The sequence below is a fragment of the Gallinula chloropus genome (assembly GCF_964237585.1).
Source record: "Gallinula chloropus genome assembly, chromosome: 2".
Classification (NCBI taxonomy): Eukaryota; Metazoa; Chordata; class Aves; order Gruiformes; family Rallidae; genus Gallinula; species Gallinula chloropus.
In genome coordinates this window covers 122,953,717-122,980,266 of record NC_140086.1, presented here as the reverse complement: position 1 = coordinate 122,980,266, position 26,550 = coordinate 122,953,717, and the positions used below count along the sequence as shown (strand labels likewise).

At 47.3% G+C, this 26,550-nt stretch overlaps 1 protein-coding gene across 2 annotated transcripts; it reads left to right on the top strand.

The window, feature by feature from the left end:
- Positions 1-295: 295 nt before the first annotated feature.
- Positions 296-24,826, top strand: NR1D2 (nuclear receptor subfamily 1 group D member 2; the record flags this gene model as incomplete). 2 transcript variants are annotated; one of them, XM_084279708.1, is made up of 8 exons in its annotated part: positions 296-354; positions 3,922-4,182; positions 6,153-6,241; positions 7,190-7,334; positions 8,931-9,547; positions 12,945-13,130; positions 17,035-17,245; positions 21,601-24,826. In XM_084279708.1, 8 exons carry the CDS (start codon positions 339-341, stop codon positions 21,795-21,797), a joined length of 1,722 nt encoding a protein of 573 aa, XP_084135834.1. In that variant the 3' UTR covers positions 21,798-24,826. The 2 variants fall into 2 exon arrangements, with proteins under 2 accessions (XP_084135834.1, XP_084135833.1); XM_084279707.1 differs by lacking the exon at positions 296-354 and having other exon boundaries at positions 3,861-4,182.
- Positions 24,827-26,550: the final 1,724 nt, after the last annotated feature.

The following is a 26,550-nucleotide window of genomic DNA, read 5'->3' as shown; positions in this document are numbered from 1 at the left end:
GCGGAAAGTGTGTCACTGGGTGAGGGGGGCGGTCGGGGGCGGGGCGGGCCGGCGGGGCGGGCCGGGGCGGAGCGGGCGGCCGGTGGTGCCGCACTCTGCGCGGCTCCCGATCGCTTTTGTTGTAAAGGGGAGGGTGCCGCGGCGGGGACTGGCAGCTGCCGCTCTGACAGGCGACAGCGCGGCCGCCTCCCGCCCTCCGCATGTAAAGGCTGCGGCGGGGACGGAGCCGGGGAGACGCTGACCAAGCGCAGCCGTGCCGAGCGGAGCCGAGCCCAGCCGTGCCGGGCCCGGCCGAGCCCAGCGCGGCGCCGCCCCTGCCCCTGCGGGAGGAGGCCGCCATGGAAGTCAGCGCCGGTAAGCGGCGGGGCGGCCAGGGTGGGGAAGGGGGCTCTGCGGGGGTCGCCCCGGCGGGACGGGCGGGGGGCGCGGGGAGGGGCGAGTGGGCGCCAGTCGGGGGCCGGCCGGGTCGCTGCGGGGCGGGGGAGCGCGGCGGGCGGCGGCGCTGCCCGGCCCCGGCCCCGCTGGTGGCCGGGGCGGCCGCGCGCCGCCTCACATGGACCCGCCGGGCGAGCCATGTGCGCCCTGTGTTTACGTTCCGCGCGGCGTGCCCGCTCATTGGCCGTGCGGGGCGGTGACGCGCGGATTGCATAATAGTGCCGGGGCGGCGGCGCGGGGCGGCTGGCGGCGCGGACACGTGAGGCGGGCGGGCGGCCGCTGTTTTGGTGACCTACATTCGGGGCGGCGGCGGAGGGGCGCGCCGGGGACACGTGGGGCCGCGCCGCTGCGGCGCCGGCAGCTCCGCCCCCGCGGCGCCCGGCCCCGCCTCCGCCGCGCGAGGCCGCGGTGGAGCGCGCGGCGGGGGGGACACGGACGGGGGGAGGTGGTGCGGGCCGGGCCGGCGGCCGTTGGCGCGGTGCGGGGAAGGGCGGGGGGTGGGGGGGAGAGGAGGGGAAGAAGAAGGGGGCGGGACGCGCTGCGGCGGGGGCGCGGGGCCAGCACGCGCGCGGCCGTGTGCGGCGGCGGGGCTGCCCGCGCGCCCCGCACGTGGACCGGCCCGGTGCGCGGGGGCGGCGTTGTGTAACGGGGAGGGGGCGGCCGGGGGCAGGGCAGGGCAGCGCCGCGCCAACCCCGGCTCCGCGTGACGGCAGGGAGCGCCGCAGCCCCGCAGGCGGCTGGGCGCCCGCACGGCGGCGGGGAGCGGGCGGGGAGCGGGCAGCCCGACCCCGCTCCCCGCCGCTTCCTCCCTCCGTTGTTCGCCAGGGCGATGAGCCGCCTTGGGGCGCCGGCCGCGGGCACGGCCCCGTTTGCGGCGGCATCCCGGTGGAGGGGAGGGGCGGGGGGGGGAGGCTGAACCCATTAAAACCCGCACCGGTTCTCTCTCATCCTTCGCGCCTCTGCGTCGTTGCCACTTTACGCATCCCTGTCGCAACGAAGTACCTGCACGTCACGGCGCAGCCCGCGGCAGCCCCCGCTTCGGCGCAGCCCTGCCCGGCAGGACCCTGGGGGTCTGGGGCCCGCTGCCTGACGTGTCAGCCCGGCGGAGCCGAGAGGGCTCGTATTGCCGCACCCCACCGCCCCGTTCCCGAAGCGGAGCCCCGGCGCTTTACCGAGGTGCGGGGCTGACCTGAAGTCACCCAGCGTCGGGGTCCCTTTCTGCCGGGAGCCGGTGTGGAGAGGGCTCTGCCCCCGGGCTCTTTGTTTCGCGGCGCTGCCCCGCACTCTGCGTGCTGTTGAACGCTTTAACTGCCGGTCGGACACAAACGGGGCTCGCAGGGACACGCAGCCTCTGAAGTAACAGAAATACTGCGGGTATGACTGCGGCACAGGCGAGACTGCCAGGCTCTCGGGGGTACCTGAGCAGCACGGCTCTCTGGGGCTCCAGGGGCGTTCAAAAGACACGGGGTGTTAACCCATACCCCCCTTCCTCCAGGCATCCTCCTTCCGTGTTACCCTTGAGGGAAAGGAGCATCCCTTTTTTTTTTTTTTATGAGGCGAGCTTTAAAGATAACGGGGTGAGGTGGCAGCCTGGAGAAGCACGGAGTTCCCTGCGGGGGTGGGGGGGTGGGGGGGGAAGTTTGCGTGCCCTGCTCTGCCCCTTGCAGATAAGGATGGCGCCTGCTGAGAAACTGGGTTCCTCCCTTGGACCCGGCGGACTGTGAGCTTTGACCCGGCACCTGGCAGAGACGCGTGCGGCGCTGTGGCATAGCAGGACCTTTGTCAAATAGGTGGTGTCTTAGGCTAGCACGGGGGTTTGACAGTGTCTTCCCAACGCTGTCGCAGGACCTAAGTGTGTCCTTTGCAACCCTCCTTTCCCCAAAAACTGGGCTCTGGATAGGCGCTGTGCTGTGTTGGTGGAGGGTTTCTTAACCAGAGAAACCGAAATGAACCCAAGACAAACACACACACTCACACACCCCAAATCTCTGCAGGAGCATCTGCTGTGGTGGGGCGTGGGGTCACTGGTGTCCAGGAACGTGAGAAGCAGCCTTGTGTGTAGCGGCACGTGTTGCACGGCTGCTTGGTCTGACTCCTGCCCCGTGGCAGCTCTGCCAGGGGCATCTCAGTGGCGGTTTCCTCGTGAGGGGAGAAAATACCCGAGGTGCTAAAGGAGGAAATGGGCCAGTGGAGCTGCCGCAGAAATGCTGAGGGGACCGTTACAGCCCGTCTGAGTAATGAAAATTTGGAAGACACAGTTTCTGCCTGCAAGCGGTGGTATTTCCAGGGTTGTATAACGCTGCTGCCTGACAGGCGTAACGGCCTTTCCCTGTGAGGATGCGATGGCTGATGTAGGGGGCTACAGCCCCGACCTGCCATGCCATCTCCGTTGATCAAGGGCTCCACTGACACCAGTGCTTTTTGTTTTCCTCCAAAGGAAGCCAGTCCATGGCTGTTTTTTAAGTTTTTAATTCTTACTGGAGTGTGGAGTTCCTTGCTGCAGTGTCCTGAGTTGCCTGTGAAGAGTCTTCACAGAGCGATATTGGCATACAGCAGAGAAGATGCTGAGTATGATTTATTCACACAGTTACGTGGCTGTTGCTGTTGAAATTTCTGTGTGAAATATCAAATAGGTTTTTATTGACTTTTGAAATGCTGACTCTTGGAGTCAAATGAAGGGAAAACCTTCATTTTCTCTTGCTTACAAGTAAGAAAAAGGAGCCTGTGAAAAGCCAGAAGTGCTCCCAGGTCTGCCTGAGGACAAAAAGCTGTTTCATCTGAGGGATTCTTCAGTGTGTCAGATTGCAAGAGGCAGCAGGACAGAGACTGTCTGTGAACAGCAGCCTGGCAGTCGGAGTTTTAACTGCTGCTAGGAATGCTACAAAGACTTGCAGTCGGACAGGCAGCGCTCAGTAGGCTAACCAGGCTGCAGCACTATTTCTTTCCCTTGGCCCCTTCCCTTCTGCATTGTGAGCACCTCCTAGCCTTTCCTTTCTGTGCCTCTGGCGTGTAGCCTGCATGAAGCCTTTCTCCTTGCCCTATTTCTGTCCTTAACCTAGCTTGTTTGCATTCTGACTCCATAGTGCTGAAAGATCCTGCCTTTGCTGTGGCTCCAGATGAGCTCTGCTCTGAGACTGGCCCAGGAAACCCTCCTTGGGCTGCCCTGTGCCCTCTCCCTGCTGCCCTGTCCTGGCCAGCACCGTGGCTTGTTGCTCCGTCTTTTGGTTCTGCCCTTTCATCTCGACTTGGATCAGAGGAGGCTGATAAGATGGGAGAAGGGGATGGGGCAGATTGAGAGGTCAGCCGCTGAAAACGGATGGAGAGAAGCAAGCTGAAGGGAGGGGAGGGCAGGAGGGAGGGAAAGGAGTGCGCCCAGGAACACGTGATGGCTGGGTCTGGTGGTGCTGGGTCACGGCGTGGCTCACATGGCAGCGGTGCATGTCTGCTTGTTATGTCACTACGTGCCGCCTTTTTTTCTTGCCTTAGGGGGTGTGATAGCTTACATCAGCTCTTCAAGCTCGGCATCTAGCCCAGCCTCATGTCACAGCGAGAGCTCAGACAGCGGTTTCCAGTCGTCCTCTTCGCCTGTACCATCTTCTCCAAACAGCTCCTCCTCAGAAAGCAGCTGCAACGTCCGGAGCAGCGAGGCCTCTGATGGGGCACCGAAGAGCGATCGGCTGGAGGAGACTATTAAAACAACCCAGTCGAGTGTTGCTGGTTTGACAAAAGGCCATAATGGAGTCACAAGTATGTTTGGTGCCAGTTCCTGAAACCACCATTTCCCCTTTACATATTACAGCTCCACAGGTCCTCCTTTGTGTGGCTTGCCGGGAGGGCGCGTGGGAACAGCTCCAGTTTTATCTTCTAGCCTTGGATGTGCTGGTACATAAGGTCTTGCCATACAGATGCTGATAGGTGGAGGTCCCACTGCTGCTGACTTGAGGCAGCCCATAAGTGCAGTCCAGCTTTACTTGAGATTTTTTCCTAGTGAAAGCTGATCTTACTGAAAATCAAACACTTGGTTGAAAAGATGCAATGAGGTAAAGGTAATAGTAATCAGAAATTGCCAACAGGAATAAATATTTATGGAGCTGTCCTGCAAGTCTAGTTTCTCTGTTTTTTAATACTCTCTCTCTCTCCTCTGCCCCTTCACACTCCCTGTCCCCAAAGTTCTTTGGGGAACGAATTAAATAAATTACCCAAACATGATGTTGTATTTACATAGCTGTAGCTGTGACCTTCATCTTTTTGATCTTGATCCTTATTTTGTGGATGTAAAAAACCCATAGTACTTGTAGGCTGGAGCTGAAGGATAGCCTTTTACAATGCACTTATAACAATCTAGCTCCAGCTATTTGCTTCACGCTCTTTTTTGTAGTCAGAAAAGATCAGTGATAAAGAACTGTATTTGAACAGTTTTGGGAGGGCAGGAATCAAACCGAGTGCTGAAATGAGTCTTCCAGCACAAGCTCAGCTGGAATTTAGACTAGTCTTTTGAAGGCTGAATTCTTTTATTGGCAGAATTGTTCTATCATATTCAACTGTTATGAATTGCTGGAATAAGTACCTAATAGGTTTCTTGGGTTTTTTTTTTTCTTTTTTTAAGTGTTCCTACACTAAGTTCTTAGTAAGAACCTTTACTTCCTCTTAAAGCCAGCAACTACGTTTTTTGGTATCAGGGTAGAAATTCCTGAAGATGAAACCTGTTGTAAACTGCTAAGATGTATAGATAGGTAACATTTTTTTAGTCAGCACTAGCTCTTATTAAAAAATAAAAAAAAAAAGAGGAAATTTTGTGGTTTGGTTCTTTTTCAAAGCCTTAGCAAAAAGTTTTAGTTCCTCTTTAAAAATGAAACCCAAATGTCAAATAAATTAGTTTTCTGGTAGAATATGGTTCTGTGGGAGTGTTTCCAGCTGTGTTGCTCACTCTTAAGGTAACTTTGTGGTTACTAAAGTCACGTAAAATTCCCATTGGCTTCAGTGAAACCAGCATTAGACTAGTCCTCAGGACTTGTGAAAAATCTTTATTGACAAGATGAAATAAAATAGGTGTGGGAAAACTTAAAAACCCCCAAACCACAAGCATATTTACAGGGCTGAGAAGCTATTTTCAAGTTCCAGTGTGCAAGCGTGCCATTCTGGGCATGCACTCAAATGAGTAGTCTTCCCATACGCAGATGTGGCTGAGTTACCAGTCCCTAATGGTTATCAAATAGGTGGAGCGTGTGGCTTGTTTGCAACATACAATAAAATAAAGTGTCTTTTAATATTTCTATTTTTAAGAAAGGATGTTTGTTCTCTGCTGTAGCCTTTATATGGGCTAACTCGTTCTGATGGAAAAAGAGATTGAGCTTGAAGTTTGGTGACCCAGTTAGCTAAATGGTCCTTTAAAAAGTGTGTAAATATAAGCAGACTTTATTTTTCTGCTGTTGAGTACGATACTACTGTGATTGAAAGTCCAGTGAATCCATGGTTTCTCCTTATTAGGTTGAGTGCTTCACGTTTATCATCTTCCCCCTTGCACTGGTACCTTCAGAACTCCTCAGGTGTTTTGTATGTTCTTGTCTGTTGCTCTGCTGTATTTTTGTTTTTATTTTGTTCATATGTTGAACTGAACTGGCATATTTTGCTTTTAGTCCAGATTTTAAAAGCTGGAAACACGTTCCTGCAGTTGTCACTGTTTTTCTATATCCTTGACTTTTCTGTTCTGATTCCAGAGTTTAATGGCATGGTTCTCCTTTGCAAAGTCTGTGGAGATGTCGCTTCAGGATTTCATTATGGTGTTCATGCCTGTGAGGGCTGCAAAGTAAGCTATGTTTCTGCTCACCTTTCTACTGGTGAAACACTCAGGTTATCCCCATGACGGGGGGGAAGGGGTGATAACTGCTGAGAAAACACCCACGTGATTCTCTGTTAAATCTGAGAAACACCAGGCAGTGTGTAAGTTGTAGGAAAAGACAAACCAATTAGCAGCACACAGCGTTTTTCAATCTCTGCTGTACCTCCTGTTCTCACCTCTTCCCTGATTCTGCCTGACCTGGAGTGCATGGCAGAGACCTGGAGGCAGAGGTGGTGAGGACCATGTCACGCAAGACTTGCGAGTCTTAATTGCATTAAGAGGTAGTGGGTGTGAGTTGTCACCTGGGCTGGGACACAGAGCAAAACAGCTTTGGAAAAGCAATTCTTAACTGCGGGAAAAGCCAGGACCGGGTGCTTGGCGTGTTCACATGTCAGTACATCTGCATCTTCTGATATGATGACACTGCAAAGGTAATGTTCTGTGAGTTTATCAGCTTAAGGGTTATGTGAAAGAACCACCTTGGAAGGACATATGGTGCAACAGGAGGGTTTTGTTGCCAGGCTGTGGAGACGGAAGTCAAAAGATCTGATTTTGACTTTCATCTTTGCACTTGATGCCATAGGAGATTGAGAGCATATCTTATAAACTGTCAGTGCAGTGGTAGAGGTAATACTGGAGATACTGTGCTCTTAGGTGCTGACAATGCAGGGAACATCTTAACATCTTCTCTAATTAGAAATCATAACTAGTTTGCATTATACACAGATTACACACAAAGGGGAAGTAAGTAATGAGGAGTAGCAAGTTCTTTGAAATCACTTGAGGCCGGTGGCCCTGAAGCAGCTGACGAGATGCAGTGAGGTTTTCTGTGCTTGTGCAGAGGTGAATCTTGGCAGGAGGATTCAACATGTGCTGTAATAATAATTGTGGGAAATTCTTTCGGTTTGTTTACAGGGTTTTTTCAGAAGAAGCATTCAGCAAAACATCCAGTATAAGAAATGCCTGAAGAATAACAACTGCTCTATAATGAGAATGAATAGGAACAGATGCCAGCAGTGTCGTTTCAAAAAATGCCTGTCTGTTGGGATGTCAAGAGATGGTACGTTCCTCTACTGAGCAGCGATCCTCTGAGAGGGAATCTGCTGCCCACCTCAAAACCCAACTTCTTAATGGGAGGATATGCAGCCAGCCTTATCATGAGGGGCAGGTTCCCTGTCCAAGAGCGTGTAGATCAGCTTGTTGCTTTGCTCTGTGACTGCTGAACAGGTAACCTAATACTGGCCCAGAGCTGTCATCCCATCTCTGGAGGCTAATGATGCTCTGGGATGTGATGCAGTGGGCTGTTAGGGAGACAGTTGTAACAACGGTCTCAATTTTGGTTTAATTGTGTACAGCTGTATCCTACCTGAATCTGAACAAGACTCTTCTCTTTTTTTTTTTTTCCTTGTTTTTGTTCTCTTTTTTTTTTGTTACTCTTGCTTCTTCAGTGAAAGGGATTTTTGCCCAAGCCCATAGCCTTAGGATGGTCATTGCAGAGCCTACAGAGTTAGGTTTGGGTGTATGGGATGAGTATGTAACTGCTCCTTTTTTTCCCAGACTTTTATTTTTCCCTTTTCTTTTCTTGGTGGAGGAGGCAAGGAGGAAAGGGTAACTTCAGCTGTGTCTCTGACCACTGTTCTGGCTGCCCTCTCCTTGAGACTCGTTTAAAGAACGCAGTGCTGAAAATGTAGTTCATTAGTCTGCTACAGCTTACTGTCATAAAGCAGAACTCTTCCTTCTGTTTCACTTTTTAATTTTCTTTGGTACCTATTTCACAAGAACTAGGAATCTTGGGTTGTTAATAATTTAGTGGGTGGAGTATTAAGACTTACTCTAAATAATTATTCTGAGTTCTTGTCATGCATAGGAGTTATTTCATCCCCTAGGCGCTTGTTTGCGCATTAGGTTGCACCTGCTTTAATGAAAGAGATTGAGTTACATTAATGATGGACTACTGCATGAGCATAATTACATCAGTCGAAACTGAGGGTTATGAGCCCTTGTAAGGCTGTGGTTGGACAGGACGGTAGAGGCAGTCGTAGATTTCCTAGGACAGGGTCAAAAAAAGCTGCAGCCACAATGATGCCCATCCCCTTGCCAGCAGAAAGTGTCCTTGTCAAGGCAAAGTTATCAGGAAAATTTGCCAAGGTAAGTTTAATTCAGCATTGATTCTCTTAACTACATGACTTGCCAAAACAGTTGGCCTGTGAGAAGCTATCTTGTAGGACTCCTGTTCAAATAGGATATGAACCGTTTTTACGTACTTCTAATTGTCAGCTCACTAAGTTGCGCTGGTTTAATTGATCCAGTCTTAAAGCCTGATACTTAAATAACACATCTATAGTGTATAGTCTATAGTCAGGCTTGTAGCAAAAGGGGAAAAGGCTTTAGAGTTTATAAGGGCTGCCTTCTCCTTACGTGTAAACAAGATACACTTCATACCTCGCGCCTGTACTATGTGCAGGAAGCTGCTTGACTTCACTGATGATACCCCTGCTGTAGTATTGGCCAGAGCAGTTAAAATCTTCCCTTAAAAGGCAAGATTTTGGGTTGGGGTGTGCATTCTGCGTGGGCGTGTGCAACACTTGCAGGATTGCCTTGACTTTATTTTTTTCTTCCTCTTTCCTTACCACCCTTCCTTTCTCCACCTTGGTAGCTGTTCGATTTGGCCGCATTCCCAAACGTGAAAAGCAGAGGATGCTGATCGAGATGCAGAGTGCCATGAAAACCATGATGAACAGTCAGTTCAGCGGTCATCTACCCAATGAAGCGTTAACAGAACATCAAGATCAAGCACCTCAAGAAGACCTTTCCTCCAAGCCCAAGCAAGAGCGGGAAACCATCAAAAGCCCTTCTCCCCCTCCTAGCACTGACATGGCTAAGGAGGAGGTGATCGGTATGGTCACTAGGGCCCACAAAGACACTTTCATGTACAACCAAGAACAGTCTCAAAACCCAGCAGAGATGATGCAGACCCAGAGCGGGGAGAGAGTGTCGAAGAGCACCGAGCAGTACATCTTGAGCAGCGAGCACTGTGTTAGTGGGCTCCCTGGCCCTACATACCCTGAGAGCGAGCAGCACCTTGGTGGACAGTACAAAGGGAGAAGCACAATGCATTATCCAGGGGGCCATGCCATGTGTTTCCCAGCGGGCCACTGTATGAACTTCAGCAGTGGTTACACTCAGCGACTGTGTGATAGGATCCCAGAAGACAGCTTTTCTCCTAACAAGAATGCCACTTACTCTTGCAGCACTGGAGGAAGAATGCACCTGGTATATTGATATCAATTGTTTGGTTTGACTCAGTGAAAGGCTTAGTGATGGGTGTGATCCGGCTGTGCCTCTTTAGTCACTGAAGCTGCACACAGTTGGCACAACTGCTGGCATTTAAAGTAGTGACACAGTTTGGATTGTGATGTAGAGAAATGGCTTGAGTTCTGTTAAGGATTTGAAATCATACAAGGGATGGGGTTTCTTGGCTCAGCTTTTAGCTGACTGAAAGTAAAAGTAGACTAATGCCACAGAGCATTGGTTGAAGAAAGTTCGTGAGAGTTTAACTGGCTTGACTTGAAAATGGATGTTAGGAGTTTATAAATTCCCTTCTTCACTCAATCCTCTTGAAGATTTAATGTTAAAATAATCTACGTGCTCCCATATGCTGTATTTTCCTTCAGGGTGTTTCTGGGGTGAAACCTCAGGGGTACGATTTTAAACCAGTCTGTCTGTAGGCCTTGCTAGTGTCTTGTAAAACCTCTCTTGCTGGGTAGGCTAGGTGTTTTTTAGTTTTGATTAGTGGGGTTTTTATTTTGTTTCAATGGGGATAGGTTTCTTCCATTGTAGGCAATGTAAAATAGAGACTGAGTGGGACTCCCAGGCTCCGTATCCTTCTCCCCTAGAAAATCTTCAGATCTGAACAGAGGCAAGAGCAGGATGCATGGTCAAACCACTTGAGAGAAGTTCAGGGTCTTTTTGGTAGTACTTACACAAGTGAGGCTCTGAAGACACTTCTGTGTACCTTAGATGACTTTGCCAGAGTGTTTTCTCACTGAATTCTTAACAAGGATGCCTCCTATTTTCTTGCATATGGTCTTTGGCTTTTATTTTTTTCTTTCCCCTTTCCTTAGCAGGTCCCTCCTGTTTGCCTTGCACCTGCTGTTTCTCTGCCATTCAGGCACCCGGTTCTGTAAGCCCCTTAAAATAGATTGTCCTTCTCTTTATCACTGGGAACTGCCTGGGATGAGAGAACATAACATCCTCGTTCCCATCCTGCGCTCCCGTCGAGAAGTGCGAGCCCCTGACCTTTCTGAAGTACTCGAGCTGACGGTGTGTTTCTTCCTCCTAGTTTGTAAAGATTCTTCACAGGTTCTTGAAGGCCCCTGAAAGTCTCCACACAGTGAAGGTCGTTTTGATGCTGGATTTTCTTCTTTCTTTGTTTTGTTTGGGTTTTTTTTTTACCTCTTCTTCAGCTACTGCATGTGTGGACCATGCCATCCCTAGCAGGCTCTGACCTTAATTGCAGACTCTGGGCACTACACCATGGCAAATAGTAATCATTCCCAACCTTTCTTCCTTGCAGGGAAAGTATGTGGAGTCACCAGATTGGCATTCTTGGCACTCCTGGGAAGCAGAGGTTAAACCTGTCAGTAGGGGCAGGCAGGGAGTGACGCTGCCGGCAGAGGCCCAGTCAGTCACTTTGACCTGCTCGTAGCAGCTGCAGGGAGGTTTAATGCTGCAGTAAGGAAACAAAACCCGAATCCAAGAGAGCATGGCAGGTTCCCTTCACACCACCCCCAGCATCCCAGATGTGAATCAGGAGTTTGCCAGAGAATTCAGTGAGACCATGATCCAACCAAATGAGTTAGTAGCTGCAAGGGAGCATAATTAGGCTCTGAACCAGTATGGAGACAGATGTTCAGGGTTTGGGGTTTTGTAGGTTTTGGTTGGGTGTTATTTTACTTAATACCCCCCCAACCAGAAAAGTAGAACGGGTTGTTCCTGAAGCAGTTCCTCTAAATACAGCTCATGACTGCACAAGCTGACAGCTCCTCCCATAGGCAGAGGTCTCTCGAGAACTTAAACATAATACACGGGGTGGAAAGTGGCAGTTTCCCCTCAGGATGGAGCAACTGGGAGCTGTAGGATGAGGAGCTGAACTGCTTTCTGTGTCCGACTCAGAGCGGGGTGCTGAACCAGACACTCCTGTATTTCTAACAATGCCTGTGTGAAACAAGGCAGTGTCATGGACAGAGCACTAGTGTCCACCGTGTTTCTAGTCCTGTGCCTAGACCTTACCTCTTGCCAGAATGTTTTACGACTTGCAGTTTATGGAAAAGGTCCTCCTCTACCCAGAACGTACTCACTTGGGTTTGGGCGTTGCCCTCAGGCGCACCAGTGATGCTGTGATTCACCAGGAAATCTGCATTTCTGTTCCTTGGCTTTTGGGGACAGTTTTCTGCAAACTCACTGCCCAATTAGTAACGGGTATTTGAGGGGGGGAAAACCCCACAAACCTCTAACCAGAAATGTGTATGTGTCTCTCTCCAACTTGTTCTCCCTAGCTGTTGCCAAATACGTGCATGCACACACATACATCTATACCTGTTGAACATAGCCTTGTAATGGATCTTAGGTCCTTCCATGCCAAGATTTACCAGGCAATTACCAGATTCAAGATGCCCTACAAAAAGCATCATAGCTCTGAGGAATTACTCACCTCTTTCACTGTTTCCTATCTGGTTTGCTGACACTATGTAGGATTACAAACACCAGTTAGTATGCTTGTGAGGAATACTTAAATGACTTCGCAGCCTTGATAATGACAGGTGAAATGAATATTAAAAGGTTTAAACATCATTAAAATATGTAAAATTTCAGAAAGCAGAACTCAAAAGTATCTCAGAGCATCTGGTTGGGTTTTATGGAGGGACTTTATTGGCAGTCAGCCTTGACTGATATGTCTGACCTCATAGTGATGGATTCAGACTTTCTTAGAAAAAAACCTGCTGTCTCTTCATATAAAAGAAAGAGCATTTTGTTGTCTTGTGACTGAGCAAAATTGGAATACTAGGTCCTTAGTCCTCCTTCAGTGATACAGATAAAAGCATACATGTAGGAGAGGAAGATTGTCCTGGCAGTCAGGGTGCAAGCCCGTGCCTCAGGAAACCAAGGCTCAGGTGCTTGCTCCAGTGTTGACACCTTTGTAACCTTGACTGAATCACTTCAGTTGCCTGCAAAACAAGAAAGGTACATGAGAATGGATGTGGTAGGGACTGTGAGATTGCAGTCATTTGATTGTGAAATTGTGATTAACTGTGAGATTACAGGGATACTACAAGTAAGAGAAATCCACGTGTCAGGCATGAGTGACATCAGGGAAGAACAGCTTAATCTGGGTTCTCTTTGTTATGAACTATGTTGGCATTTGCAAGGTCAGCAAATTTAGAAACAGACTGTTAATGAACTGCCATGGGGGGTTTAATTGGGGTCTGTTTTAAAGGCAGGAAGAAAAATCCAATTACTTTGGGAGAGGACTGAGGATTACTGGTATTTTTCTCTATGTAGCATTACTGCAGAGCTTTCTTGAATAGGCCTGCTCCTTTAAAGCATTCATCAGTGTTTGGAATTACGTCTTTATAAAAGTTGTTTTCTTTGTATGTTTTGTAAACATCAGGTCTGCCCAATGAGTAAGACTCCCTATGTGGACCCAAACAAGTCTGGCCATGAAGTGTGGGAAGAGTTTTCCCTGAGTTTTACCCCTGCGGTGAAGGAAGTTGTGGAGTTCGCCAAGCGCATCCCAGGTTTCCGAGATCTCTCCCAACATGACCAGGTTAATCTTCTGAAGGCTGGGACCTTTGAGGTGAGACTACTGTGTGTATAGCGTGGACCTGACAAGAATTGCATCAGTCTGACCCCCTTAAGAACAAAAATAGATAGAACTGGGTTCTGTTGGGCAAAACCAGCTTGTTCGTGGATGCTAGCTCTGAGCTTTCCTTAAGCTGATGGTATCCAGTGCTTCTGTTTGGTCAAATCTTGGTGAGCCGTCCCTCTTCCAAGGAGCATAAAAGTACTTGGCTTTCCTGTTCCCTGGGCATTAATAAATGACTAATGAGCAGTTACTTGGTTTTGTGTGGCAGCAGTTACTTTGACGGCTACCTTTGCTCAGCCTGGAGAGAAGCAGACTGCATCTGGAAGGGTGGATAGTTCAGAAAGCTATCTGTTGACCTTTCATTTTTGTAGGGGATTATGTTCATGGCTCTTTATGTCCTTCCATTTGCTACTGTGCTCCTTACCAGAATCAGAGCATCCATTCTGACCAGTCACCTGTAGCCTTTGTTGGCAGCTGGGGGTTGCTGAAGCCTCCATCTCCAGCCAGCTGTACTGCTGCAGCTATGTAGATGCCGTGTACCAGCTGCAGTCTGACCTACTCTAGATTAATCCCACCAGATCCTCGTGGTTAATTTCACCTGCTTGTGAGCATGACATATATGTGAATTAGTGGTGTTAAATTGGGAATGATAGAGAGCTCGGTACTGCTCTGTAATGGGTGACCTTCACCAGGGGACCTTTACTTAAGGTCTTAGTTGCTCTTACAGACTCTGGTTTGCTATTGGAGACCATGCACACTTTATAAGTATTTGAATGTGAAGTTTAAACATAGAGGGCCAGTAGAGCTCAAGTCCTGAGCGTTCAGTGTTCCTGTGCTTTTCCAGGGATGGCAGGGTTGGTCATGCTTTTGCTCTTGTTTATTTGATTTGCTCTTTCAAAGAGGAATGTGAGAGTTTGCATTTACCTGAACTAAAGACATTCCTGTTCTGTGTTGGGTCTTCTATCTGCGTTTATACAGCCCAGCTCTAACGTGGGTAATTGTTGGGTTGAAAGGTACAAGTCAGGCTGGAAAACTTGGTGCCTGGAGAATGCTGGTTTCTTTTTGTTTCTTCCATTTTGCTGTCATGTATTTTTTGCTGTTATACTTATTCCTGACCTTTTAATACTCATCGACAGCCGCTGTAGCTAAGGGCTGTATTTTCACTCCTTCAGCTGCAGCCTCTTATGTCGCTGTTCACATTACACAAAAACGTTGGTTCCTTCCTCTGCAAAAGTGGTATATGGTGTCCAGTGCCCTCAAGGAGGGTGGAAAACCAGGCTTGAACTGTTCCTACAATGTAAAGCCAGGCCTTTGTGTTTTGCAAGTAAAATGTTTTGCCTTGGCCTTTCTTCACCTCAAGCTTTTCTCAAGCCTCATTCATATGCCTTTTTGCCAGTCACAAGCACTGCTGATAAGAAGGTTTCTGTATCCAGGGGGATTAATAATAATGTATGACTGCATGCTTATCCCTATCCACTTATAAATAAGAAACATTAATGATACCTGTTAGTGAGCTAGTACCTGTAGTTAAAAGCCTGTGTGGCATCTTAGCAACAGGAAGAAAAAAAAAAAACAAAACCCAACAAACCAACCCCCAAAAAACAGTGCTGCAGAGCAGTGGGGACAAAAAACCCAAACCCACACAAACCCCAGCATTAACGAAGCCGTTAACAGAGGCAAAAGCACCTTAAAAGCTGAGTGCATACAAGGTCGTTCTTGTCTGCTGGGTAACTGAACTAGCATATCCCGACATCTGTGTGTTAATAGGAGAACCTGAGTAAACGTAGGGCCTGTGAGGCTGTTCTGGCTCCCTGGGGCAGCAGTGCGTGGCGGTCCTGGCACTCTGCTCACCAGCAGCTCGTGTTCAAGGAGCGCTTGTTCGTTTTGGGGTAAGAAGATGCAGAGAGGCAATGCTGGTGCGTAAGCAGCATACCTATGTATGCTCACCCACACGTAAGCTAAAAAGCCCTTTTAAAACCGGGAGTACGGGGGAGCTCGGAGTATGGTGGTGGTGTTTGCATGGCTTTGTGTGGGGGCCAGCTCAGAAACAGCAGTGAGCCTAAAACAAGGAACTCTGCTGGATTTGAGCTGGTCATCTCCCCAAACTCCACAAGCACCCACTCCAAATGTAGTTGACGGTAGAACTACCAAACCCTTTGGATCCATTGGGGTAGTGACTCAGTGCCTCCACAGACTCTCAAACTTGGTAATTTGGCTGCAGGTGATGGAGAAGCGAGCAAGCACTTGCCTGTGTGGATGTTTTTGTGTGTGTTTATGTTGTTCTGGTCAGGTGAGAGGGGTTGATCAGTTACATCCTCAGCATGCACAAATAGGAGTCTGACTTGAAGTGAAACAGGGTGACTCCAATCGTGCTATACCACAGTCTGAACAGTTCTTCCTTGGGTTAGGATCGTGACATTGAAATCTACGTGTGAGGTCTTTGCCTTAGTATAAGTCAACACAGCTTTGTGGACTTCAGTTTTGAATACCGATGTTAATAGTGACAGCTGATGATTTGAAGTTCATGCTTGTAAAGCCCAGTTCTGTAAGGGAAATGCCATTTTGAAATGGAGAGCTGTTGAGTACCTGGTGGGTCTCTGCTAATGCACAAGTTCTGCTTTGTACGTCTACCCATTGTCTCCTTTTGTTGTATTCTGAGGGCTTCTGCACCTAGGTTTCTGCACTGTATAGCTAATGCCAGCAAAGGACATATAGCTTAGGTGACCGAGGTGAATAATACGTAGTGCTCATGTGTCCATCAAGGATGCTGCATGTCATTTGGCTGTTTGAATTCAGGAGCAGGTCATGTAATGTGCATGAATAGTGTTTGAATTCTCAAACATTTTCTTTTTTTTTTTTTTTGAACCCTCTTTTTAAGCTTGTCAAAGGCACTAGTCTTTGCTGAAAACCTGGTTCTCCTCTCATATGTAGTAAACGTTTAAATTAATGCAGTTATGTAGGGTGAGAAGAGACGACTGTCACACCAAGGGATTACAGCAACTCTGAAGTTTTAACCAATGCCAGTTGGTTCATTTTCTGCAAATAAAGAAGGCTGTTGTGCGCAACTTAAATCTTGAAAATGTAAATAAGGTTGTTGAACATGAGCAAATGAAACTTTTACAAGCCATTCCAGAGGGGAAACATTTCACAATACGACTGAGAAACCACAAGAGAAATTTCAGTCCAGAGGGGTAAGTTCAGCACATGTCAACTGCTCCAGCCCAGGTGCTTACACCAAAGGGGTATTCCCAGCTGCAGCTACAGACCAGGTGCCGTTTCAAGCCCCGCTTCCCTAGCCTTCTGAAGGCTGTACGTGTGGCTCCTTCTCTACCAGAGCTCATTAACATTCCCGTGGGAGAAGCCGTGGTACTTTCCCAAAGAATGCCTAGTGGGCCAGATCATCAGGTGGTGTAAATCAGCATTGTTTCAGTGGAGCTGCTCCAGTTTACGCCAAGCGAGAATCTGGTTCAGTACCTTTATTTTGCTCCTCATAAGCGTGGCCAAGAAAACAGTTCTTTTAATGCTCTGTATGCCTTTGGCTGTTGGGTGGCTTAAGCAAGTTGTCCTTACTGGCGTACGTATGAATGGCATTGTCTTTGTGGCTCAGGCTGTCTGAGGCTTAACCTTTGATTTTACTCCCTTCCGCGTGTTACAGCCCCTTCCCTGCATCCACTCACTAATGTTTTTCCCTTGTCGTTTCTCTCATGACTGCTGGGCCAGAGCTTGCACTGTTTTACAGCTCAGTAGCATGCTGACAGTTTCTGTATAGATTGCTTGTACGGCAGTTAATAAGTATTTGAATGATATTAAAAGGTTTAATTGTTTATTTCTTTGGCCTTTCCAGAAATCCACCTGTATTTATCTGGTTTTGTTGTTGTTTCTTCTATTTCACCAGGTTTTAATGGTACGGTTTGCATCTTTGTTTGATGCAAAGGAACGTACCGTCACCTTCCTTAGTGGAAAGAAGTACAGCGTGGATGACTTGCATTCGATGGGAGCTGGTGATCTGCTCAACTCAATGTTTGAATTTAGTGAGAAACTAAATGCCCTGCAACTTAGTGATGAGGAAATGAGTTTGTTTACAGCGGTTGTCCTGGTATCTGCTGGTAAGGAGAGAAAGTTAACTTACACCTTTGCCAAGTTTTGAATGTACCTCCCTATCAATTTGTTATTCCATGTCTAAGCCCAGTTTGGTAGGTTTTAAGCTACTAGCAGTCTGCAATTCACTATTTTACATACCTGCTCTTTCTAATATTTGGCTTTTGGGGAAAAAAACGGGGCAATAAGCTTAAGTTTTCCTGCTGTTTTCTATAGAATGCAAAAACGCATCTCATAGCTGCCCAGTGGCTGTTCAGAGGCTTTTTGTCTGACTCATCTTAGCTTCACAGGACAGCATCAGTGAAATTACTCCTGACTTGCACAGCCTAAGTCTTGGGATAAGGTGGTATTTTTACTTCCAAGTATCGTCACTGAAGTCTATTGCGTATCTTACTTAAGTCTAAATCCAATGGTTTGATCTCTGCCTATGTCAGCAAGAAAGCCCTATTCATCTGCATTGTGACTGCTTACTGCCAAAGGTCTGCCAATCCACTAACATCTTTGCCGGTCTCGTATCTTGTTTCAGTCCCTGGATATACAGGATGCCCTGGCCCAGATTCAAATAAGGATTAAGCACCTACTTCTGTTGTATTATCTAAAGCCTCAAATTAGGCACATTAGCTCTGCATATAATGCCTGGAATACAAGGTGGAGAATCCCCTCTTGCTGGGTGAGGAATTCTCTAGAGGCAGGCAGCAGGAACGCTAGTAGTGCCCGCTTCTCATGCAGCAAGCCAGTATTTGGGGAGGGGGGCACTCCTTTGAACAAGTACATGGCTTTAGACCCATGTCTTTCATATCAGGGAGGGACACCCCAGGCATGGTGCTGCACGAGGCCTCTGCAGGCAAGGTGGGATGCTTCAGTCTCAGAGCTTTGTCGTGGCCTAACAGAAATGTGATAGCACAGGATGGAGCAGGTGTGGCTTCTTCAGTCTGTAAGTGTGGTAATGAGCAGAGGGCGGTGTACAGTTTGCAGGCTTCAAAAGCCAGAAGGAATGTCAGTCTGAAAGAAGCGTGGCACTGTAGCCTCTTAGTGAAAATGTTCAAGGAGCAGAGAGAAACCTGGAGTTCTAGTCGCTTTGCCAGACTCCGCTTTACAGATTTGATCTCTGAAAAAATAAATTGACATAAACTGGAGACAACCTTTAAAATAAGGACTGAGAAGCAGGCCTTTTCCCTTCTTGTGCCGTGTCAGAACTAGGCTACAGCTGCTTTTCTCGATGCTCAGCTGCTGGGCCCTAGAATATCGCAGTCTCTGTGCCACCTGTTCTGAATGTGAGTGGCTATATCAGTTCTGTTAAATGTGCCTTGTGTGCAGAGCCAGCCCCCCAGCCTTTCCAGCACTGCTCTATGCTGTTGCTAGGTCCCAGTAGGGCTTAGCTGAGGGGTGGTATGTAAGATGTACTGCGTGTAATGTCAGAGCTGCGCGACAGGACAAGAAGAGGAGGTGTTTGGTATTTAGGCTTCTCTCAGCTGCTGAGAATTTTTCAGATCATGGCTTTGGGCATCATTGCTACCTCGTGATCTGATCTGCAGGCTGGTGACAACCTTCCTGAATGTCTTCAAAAAATACTTTGAGTTTTATAAAGCACAGCTTCATTGGTTGTTCATTGAGCATTTGGGCTCAAACCTGCTTTTGTACTATAATCCAGACACGATGCTAACCTTGATGGTCACTGTGAGTACAGCAGTTAATTGTCAGATCAACTTCACTCTGTAGTTTGCAACTGAATTGAAAAGCTGCAGTTGTTACTTGCACAAGTAAGTGAGCAAGCTTCATGCTTGAAGAACGTGTCCTTGGAAGAGCAGAAATGCCCCCAAGAGACCACCTGGGGAAGATGCTCACAGTGCAAGGGCTTGCCAGGAGGAGGGGGAACCTGTCAAACTGAAGGCTCGCGGGCATCTGTCTATTAAATAGATCCCTTGCACTCCATCTCTAATGAGGACAGTGACCCAGAGAGTCATTTACTATAAGGTGGAGGCGGAGCTCAATTAGAGACGGAGGCAGAGATGAGGAACAGCTTCAGAGGGAATGACGCGGAGATGCAGGCCAAGGCAAAAGATGCTGTAACTGGAAGAACAACTGAAGGAGGAAGAATAAGGCCAGTAAGACTTCATCTCAGAATGGAAGTTACTCAAGAGAAGATTGAAAGGAAGATAGTAGTCAAGATTCACACCAGTTCCAGAAGCAGACAAGAGCGTGTGACTGTTGAATCCTAATGAAGTGATCCAGAATACAAAATAACCCTGCTGTATTTAAAAAATATATTTTAAAAAGACTTTCAAGTTGTTCAAAATTTTACAAAATGGTGGGGAGGGGGGAAAAGTTACCAAGTCTCTAAATACTGCTGATGAGTAGAACACTTGTGAGAAGCATCTCCTCATAATGTGGGTTGAGTAACATCTCTTACAAGGTATGTTCAGAACATGCAGAAAGAAGAAGCAGGGGTAGTACCAAGGAATGTGTGTGACACTGCATCCTCTTATTTTGGAGTCATGTGGCAAAGAAGGAAAAAGCGGGGCACACAGTGAGGATGTGGACGTGTTTCTAGCTGTGCTGAGGAATTAGCTTGGTACCATTCCAAAACTAAGTGTTTAACACACCCAGCTAACTGAAACCAGAGGTGAAAGTTAGTGGGGAAATAACAAGATGGGTTGTGGGCACTGAAGAAGGAAGAGGAAACAAGGTGGAAGCAAAGCTGAAAGAGCATGGTTTGTGCAGTCCTAGAGACCAGATAATCTTTTAACTGAGGGTGATGCCTTGTGGTAGAACAATACAAAATACATGCTCCATTATTCTCTCTTACTGGGATAGCACTAAAAACACCAACTGCTAGCCACTGGGAGCAACTGGAAATAGAGTTAGAGGAGAAGACTTGGACTAATTGAAGAGAGAAGGCTACAGTAACTCACCTAAGGCAACCAGGAAAGGCTGGACGTCATTCTTCTGCCTTCAGAGGCTGTCACAGTACAGCACTCTTGAGAAACCTCACCTGGCAGGCAAACCTAAAGGTTTTGCAAAGCAGGTGGAGTAGTTAGCTCAACAAATAAAGTAGGAGAGGTTTCTCTCCACTTGTGCTGTCTTGGAGAGCGGCCATCAAACCTAATGGGCAATCCTCACAGAAGAGTGGAATATGTGCTAATAAACATGGTTTTATACTAGTTCATAATTGTTTGAGTAAAAGGTTCTGGAACCATCTTTCTGAAGGAACAAAAACCCATGAACAGCTTCAAGTGGGATCCTGAAGTGATTTATATAATAATTTTACCCACAGCAGTAGGGAACTGCAGTGACTAGTCCGTGAGGACTTCCTAGACTCTCTTAACCTGAGAAGTCCGATTGGATTGACACTGTCGGCATAAGGAAGGGATTCCCTCTCTGACTGTGCAGTCTGACTCAGTGCTACTCCAAAAAGCTGTTGTCTTTCTGTGTCCCAGTTCTGCACAGTGCTTAAATACAGGCGCACATCAAAGCACATTGCTGTTCGTGTCCGTCACTCGTGTATGTACGTGCCCTGCTGATTTACATAGCATTTAAGAAGAGAGGGTACAGCTTGGAAAAAATCAGCTACCGTGCATGGTTATTAGGGGAGATACTTCCTTAAAAATTCATCCTTTTAAGCTGCTTTAGGTGTTCCACCTAAGGACAACAGGCATGTTCTTAAATACAGCATTCTTGAAAGAGATGCTTCAGGCACGGGGCAAGTGCAGTATGTGAAAGCATAATCTTTTTCTTGATGCTGAAATTCTTCTTTTCTTCCTCAGTTGAGAGTTTTTTTGGGGTATTGTGTTGCATTTTGTAAGTGCTTCTGAACACACTCAGAAACAGCATCCAGCCACGTCCAGGCTTGTACTCCCCTTTGCCCCAGGGGATCATGTTGTGCAGACACGAGTGTGGCTTGTCATGAGTGGGATTTCCTCCTCAGCCATGAGGCTCCAGTTATGGTTCAGGGGTCTGTGTCCAGCCTGGAGAAACGTTTGAAACTTTTACTTTGGCGTGCCCTGTCTCTCCTTGTGTTGAAAGCTGTGATTCAGCAGAATACTCAAGCGTGTGTTTCAGTCTGTCCTTTTCCAGAAGCATGGGTAAGTGATGACAGAAGAGGTGATTGAATGCTCCCAGTTCAGTGTAAGATTAATACTCTGTGAAGCTGATGCTGCGTGTTTGAAAGACTCTTGGTATGTGGGTTTGAAACTCTGGCATAAGTATTTATTATTTCTCATGCTCGTTTGTGTAGTGAGTGATTCTTGCAGTGTCTTTACGTTGTAAGCTACATCTGTTCAGTATCTCTTTTTTTTTTTTTCCTCCCTCTTTCTTTTTTCTTTTCTCTTCTCTCTCTTCCTGCTCCTTTCCCCTTTCTCTTTAGATCGCTCCGGAATAGAAAATGTCAATTCTGTGGAGGCACTTCAGGAAACACTAATCCGTGCATTAAGGACCTTAATCATGAAAAATCACCCCAACGAAGCCTCTATTTTCACAAAACTTCTTTTGAAATTACCTGACTTGCGTTCCTTAAACAACATGCACTCTGAAGAACTCTTGGCCTTCAAAGTTCACCCATAGGCCTTTAGGTCTCATATTTGTACTTGGACTTGCCTCGTGTTAAACTGTTTTGTGCTAAACTATGTATTTATACCGTTGTACCACTTGTTGGAGAGACAGAGAAAGAAAGAGAGTTCACAGGCTGTGAACGGTCAATAGCTGTCCCATAACCATGCAATAACGCTTCAGCAGGTGCTTTCAGCTAACGGCGGCGCAGCGTTCAGAGTCCTCCGAGATGCCCGGACCCGGCTGTGCTGCACTTCTGCAGAAGAGGTTGCTATGAGCCTGAGTAAATACAGACTGTTCTTTCATGTAGAAAAAAAAAAGAGCCACCACTGCCCTCTCATGTAAACGGAACACAAAATAGCTGTGTATGTGCGTACGGAGCATGGAACGGGGTGGGAGCAATCCTGCGCTAATAAGAGAATGGAAGAGCTGATTTAATTGGTCTTTCACTTATCTAATAGATGTATGTTTGTGTCTCTTGATAACTCGCTCATGGTTTCACTGTTGTTATTCCATTAAACCCCCGATGGAATGATTTCGGCCTGCACCAACCCTTCACTGAGTGTGTGTCCATGCCATGTGTATATAATATAAATAGTTAAGTAATGAGTGTTTATGGCTATATAAATTACAGAGTTGTGTGTATATATGTGTATGTATATAAATAGTTCTATACATAAAGTATACATATAATTTCTTCACAATATTTTAAACTGTGAAGGAATCTAAACTTACAACAGAAGGTGATCTATGGAAAGAACCAAATAGATGCACTTTGCATACTGCTGAACTAATTATCTGAGCATTTCTAATTTTTAGAAAACATCCAATTTGCATTAATATGCTGTGTTTGTTAATTTAAAAAACAAAATCAACAGAGTGGCACCAAAGGAGCAGCGTCAGCTTCAACTTCCAGAACGGGTTCGTAGAGAATCTCAAGTGGAGATGGTTGGTTGTGGCACTAATGAGATTGATTGTCCATTGCCACTGAGGTTCTTACATTCTGACAAAGGTTAAAGAACCAGATGCTCTTCAAAAACTTCAGCACAGCCAGAAAGAAGCTTATCAGATGAGTAACAGCATCTATCAGAAAAAAAAATAATAATAATGGGAAAAATGTATCCATGGTTGCGTTTGGGTGTATGTGTGTTCTGTGACCATTTATTTCTTGCAGTACATCATTTTGCTGCTTCATTGCTAAACGAGAATTGAACACAGAAGTGTGAGATTCCCCATGTCTTCACAGTTTGGGCTTTGTGGTTCCCACGCCTGTTCCTCTGGAGCTCTCCATTGGTGCGTGTGCATGTGCGTGTGTGTGTGTGTATGTGCAGAGAAGGTGCACGGAATGGTCTGGATTTTTTTCTTAAAAAAACAAAACACCACAAAAAACAAACAAATGGGACTTTTTTTTTTGTTGTTTATGCCAGTAACAAATTTCAAAGCAGATCCTCAAGGCTTAAGATTCTGCTGCCTTTCCATCTAGGAAAGCGGTTCTCTATGGGTTTTCTCCATTTGTAGCAGGACCTGGCACCAGAAAAGAGAGATGGAAAAAAGTCAAAGCAGTCGCGTTAATTAGTTACATTCATGTTTTGCTAATGTGGGAAGAAGATGCTCCATTAACCCTGGCATTCAGTTAACTTTACCTTGGAGGTAGCCCTCGGGGGCTCTAGTGTTCAGTAACACTACTCCGTGGAGGAAGAGACCTCTCTGTTTGCTACTGCGGTTAGATGCTTGTGGTATCTGAGGCCAGGAGCCAGAAAGCTGCGAGGCTGTAGAGCTCTTCCTCACCGTGCAGGAGCAGCTCCCACAGAGCAGTGAGTCGATGGGAGCCCTTATGCCTGCCGCTGGGATGGAGCAGAGGCAGATCCCTGCCTGCTCCTGAGGTCAGAACCTGGGCAGGGGAGAGGAGGCTTATGTCCCAGTTGCCTTTGGGCCAGGGGATTTCGCCTTGGAAAGGGGTAAGGAGTGCTGGCCAGGGGGCCGAGAGCAGAAAGGGGCAGGTGCGTGAGTAAGAGCCAGGGAAAATTCAGCTTCAGCCTCGACTGTGGGGCTGGAGAGCCCACCCTTTCCCGTCCTCCGCAGCTTCTACAGGGAGAGCTGCCCTCTTGCTTCAAGCGACTGTGACCGCTGGCTCATGGCCCCTTACCACACGCGGTTTTGCTATCCAAATGTGTGTCAGGGCATATTGTCCTAATTTCTGTTAGCAGTCTGCATCCTACCAGTATTACTTGTTCGGGAGCTTCACCGACTTACACATTGAACCATTCAGACTTTAGAAAGGACACAGTCACATGTTTTGTATTACTTAGGAGCTAAAAGGACTTCTTTGTAGACCCCATTTCAAATGCGGAAAGTACAGTTAACCCTCAGTTGTTTTGGGAGGAAAGGAGGCTTCTTGCAGAGATTGCCACCCTACAACTGCTTTGTTGTGTTTCAGGGGGTTTTTTGTTAGGTTTTTTTTTTGTTTGGTTGGTTTGGGGTTTTGTTGTTTTTTTGTTTTTTGTTTTTTTTTTCTTTGTGTTTCTTCTTAAAACTGTATTATTAAGCCTTTAGGAATGTATAACCAGGACTGAGTAATTACTGCTTATTAAATTTTTAGTTAGATCGACCATGTATGCCTATAGATAGATAACTCTAACTTGTGCAATTTCATTTGAAGTAATCTTCCTGTACATAATGGAAAAACTCACATAACAGAAAAAAAAAAAGCCCCAAAACAGATTGACTGAACAAAAACGGTGATTAAAGCACGGTTCAAAACTGACCCATGTATTACAAACTCTAGCTGGACTCGTAGAAGAAAATCTAAACTCATCGTGTTAGCTGTGTATTGTGAGCTCTTCTTTTTACTGTGTCACTGGTTATACACTTGTTAAACGCTGAGATAATAGACTTCATGCCAGGCATTTGAGTACTGTAGTTTGGGTCATTGCGGAAAGATTAATGTACTGTATGACTTAAATGAAATTTTTATTCTTGATTTTATTCTTGATTTTGTTCTTGTTTTAAAAGATTAAATATGGGCATTATGTCAGCAAGCTAAACTGTGCTTCCGTGTGCTTTGTGCTTCTCCGTATGAAATCTGGAGGGGAGGGCGCCCCGCGGAGATGAACAAAACAGAAGTGATGGGTGAGAACATCAGCTGCTCTCAGGTCACGGGGGCTGGGCTGGTGCGCAGCGGCTGGGAGCCCACAGCTCGTTCCACCTCTGACACCAGTCTGTCATGCCAGGTGGTTGGATGGGGGTGTCTGGTGCACTCGGTTCACTACAGTTACGGACTTTTTTTGGCCAGTGTCGTTAAAAATAGTTATTTTGAACACCTTCGTTACTTTCAGGAATACAACTTTGTAACTGAGAAAAGGATGTGGTTAATTTTTTGGTAAGACAGTATTAAGGCTAGGCTATAGGTGAGGTAGATGGAAGGGGGCAATGAAGGGCAAAGATCTGTTTGATTTTTTTTTTTTTCCAGCCTGATTTCCCAGTTTGAAGCCTTAACTATTTTAGGAGATAAAGAGAAGCTTCTCCAGGAAATGTTGTATCTATCGGTGTTAAACAAAAAGAAAAGGCAGAATTAAAACAGAAACAAAACTATGACTGCCTGCACCATAAAAGAAAATGACAGCACCAACATGCTTGCTTTTTTCTTGGCATGTTTTCTCTGGTGGCATGTTTGCATATGGCTTCTCCTGCTGCCACCAAGTCTGAGCCCCCCGTGAGCGGGGCCATGAGCCACAGAGGATCCAGGGCCTGGGAGGTGCTTTGGGAAGAGCCCTTCTTAGCTTTTCATCAGAATGCTCCACGAGGAGTTTTCCTCTGCTTGGCTGCAGGAGCCTTTCCACAGCAAATGGTGGTGGGGGGGAAATGAGAGGGATGCTTCCCAGTAAAAATCCAACTCCATTCCCCCCTCTCCCACCCTCCCAGTATGGTAAGCTGCTCTAGGCTGGAAACACAAAATGTTTGTTCTTCTTTGTGGGAAACTTGCTGGGCTTGGAGTTGACCGTGCCGACTCAAGTGTGAACGTGCCTGCAGCAGCTTGCCCGGTCTCTGTCCTCCCTCCACAAGGAAAGGGGTGAATGTCGCAAGGAAAACAAAGGTGTGAGTGTTGCTGTGTGAAAGTATGAACTGGTGAGGGTGTGGGCAGCCAGCTACCTCCTGCTCAGGCTGGGGGGGGTGGGAGGGAAGGAATCGGCATTCGCAACCGAACCGCAGAGCGCTTTGATTACAGAAACAGTTCGTACAAGGAAATAATTGGCACTTCCTTTTCTTTGATGAGTACAGTGAGCAGCTGCCAGAACCTTCATCAGCAAATATCTTTTTTTTTTTTTTTTTGTCTTTTAATTATCTTCTTTTAAAGTGGAACTTTTGAGTGGGGAAGGAGGAACAGCCAGGTATGGGGAGAGCTTGGATACACCAGCCCCTGACAGCTAACAGAGCTGCAAGGCGCAGCTTGGAAAAAACGTGGAGGCTGTGCTTGCTGGGCAGGAAAGTTGGTCAAGGACACAGCCGTGTCTCCAGCGAGAGAGGAGCTGAGCGGACATGCATGGAGGCTGCAAGGCCGCATGTTCAGGTCATCAGGAGTGAACAGGTCCAGCCACGCCAACAAAGCTTCCCTTCATACAGTCACTGCTCTGCTGCACCAGGCCCCTTCACAGGGTGGCATATACCTGCTGGCAGCGTACTACTTGGCGCTTCTCTTTGAAGGCAGAGCTGGCAATGATAGAGCACTGAACTCTGCTGTCTTCCATGGCCATAGAGCCCTGTGACAGGC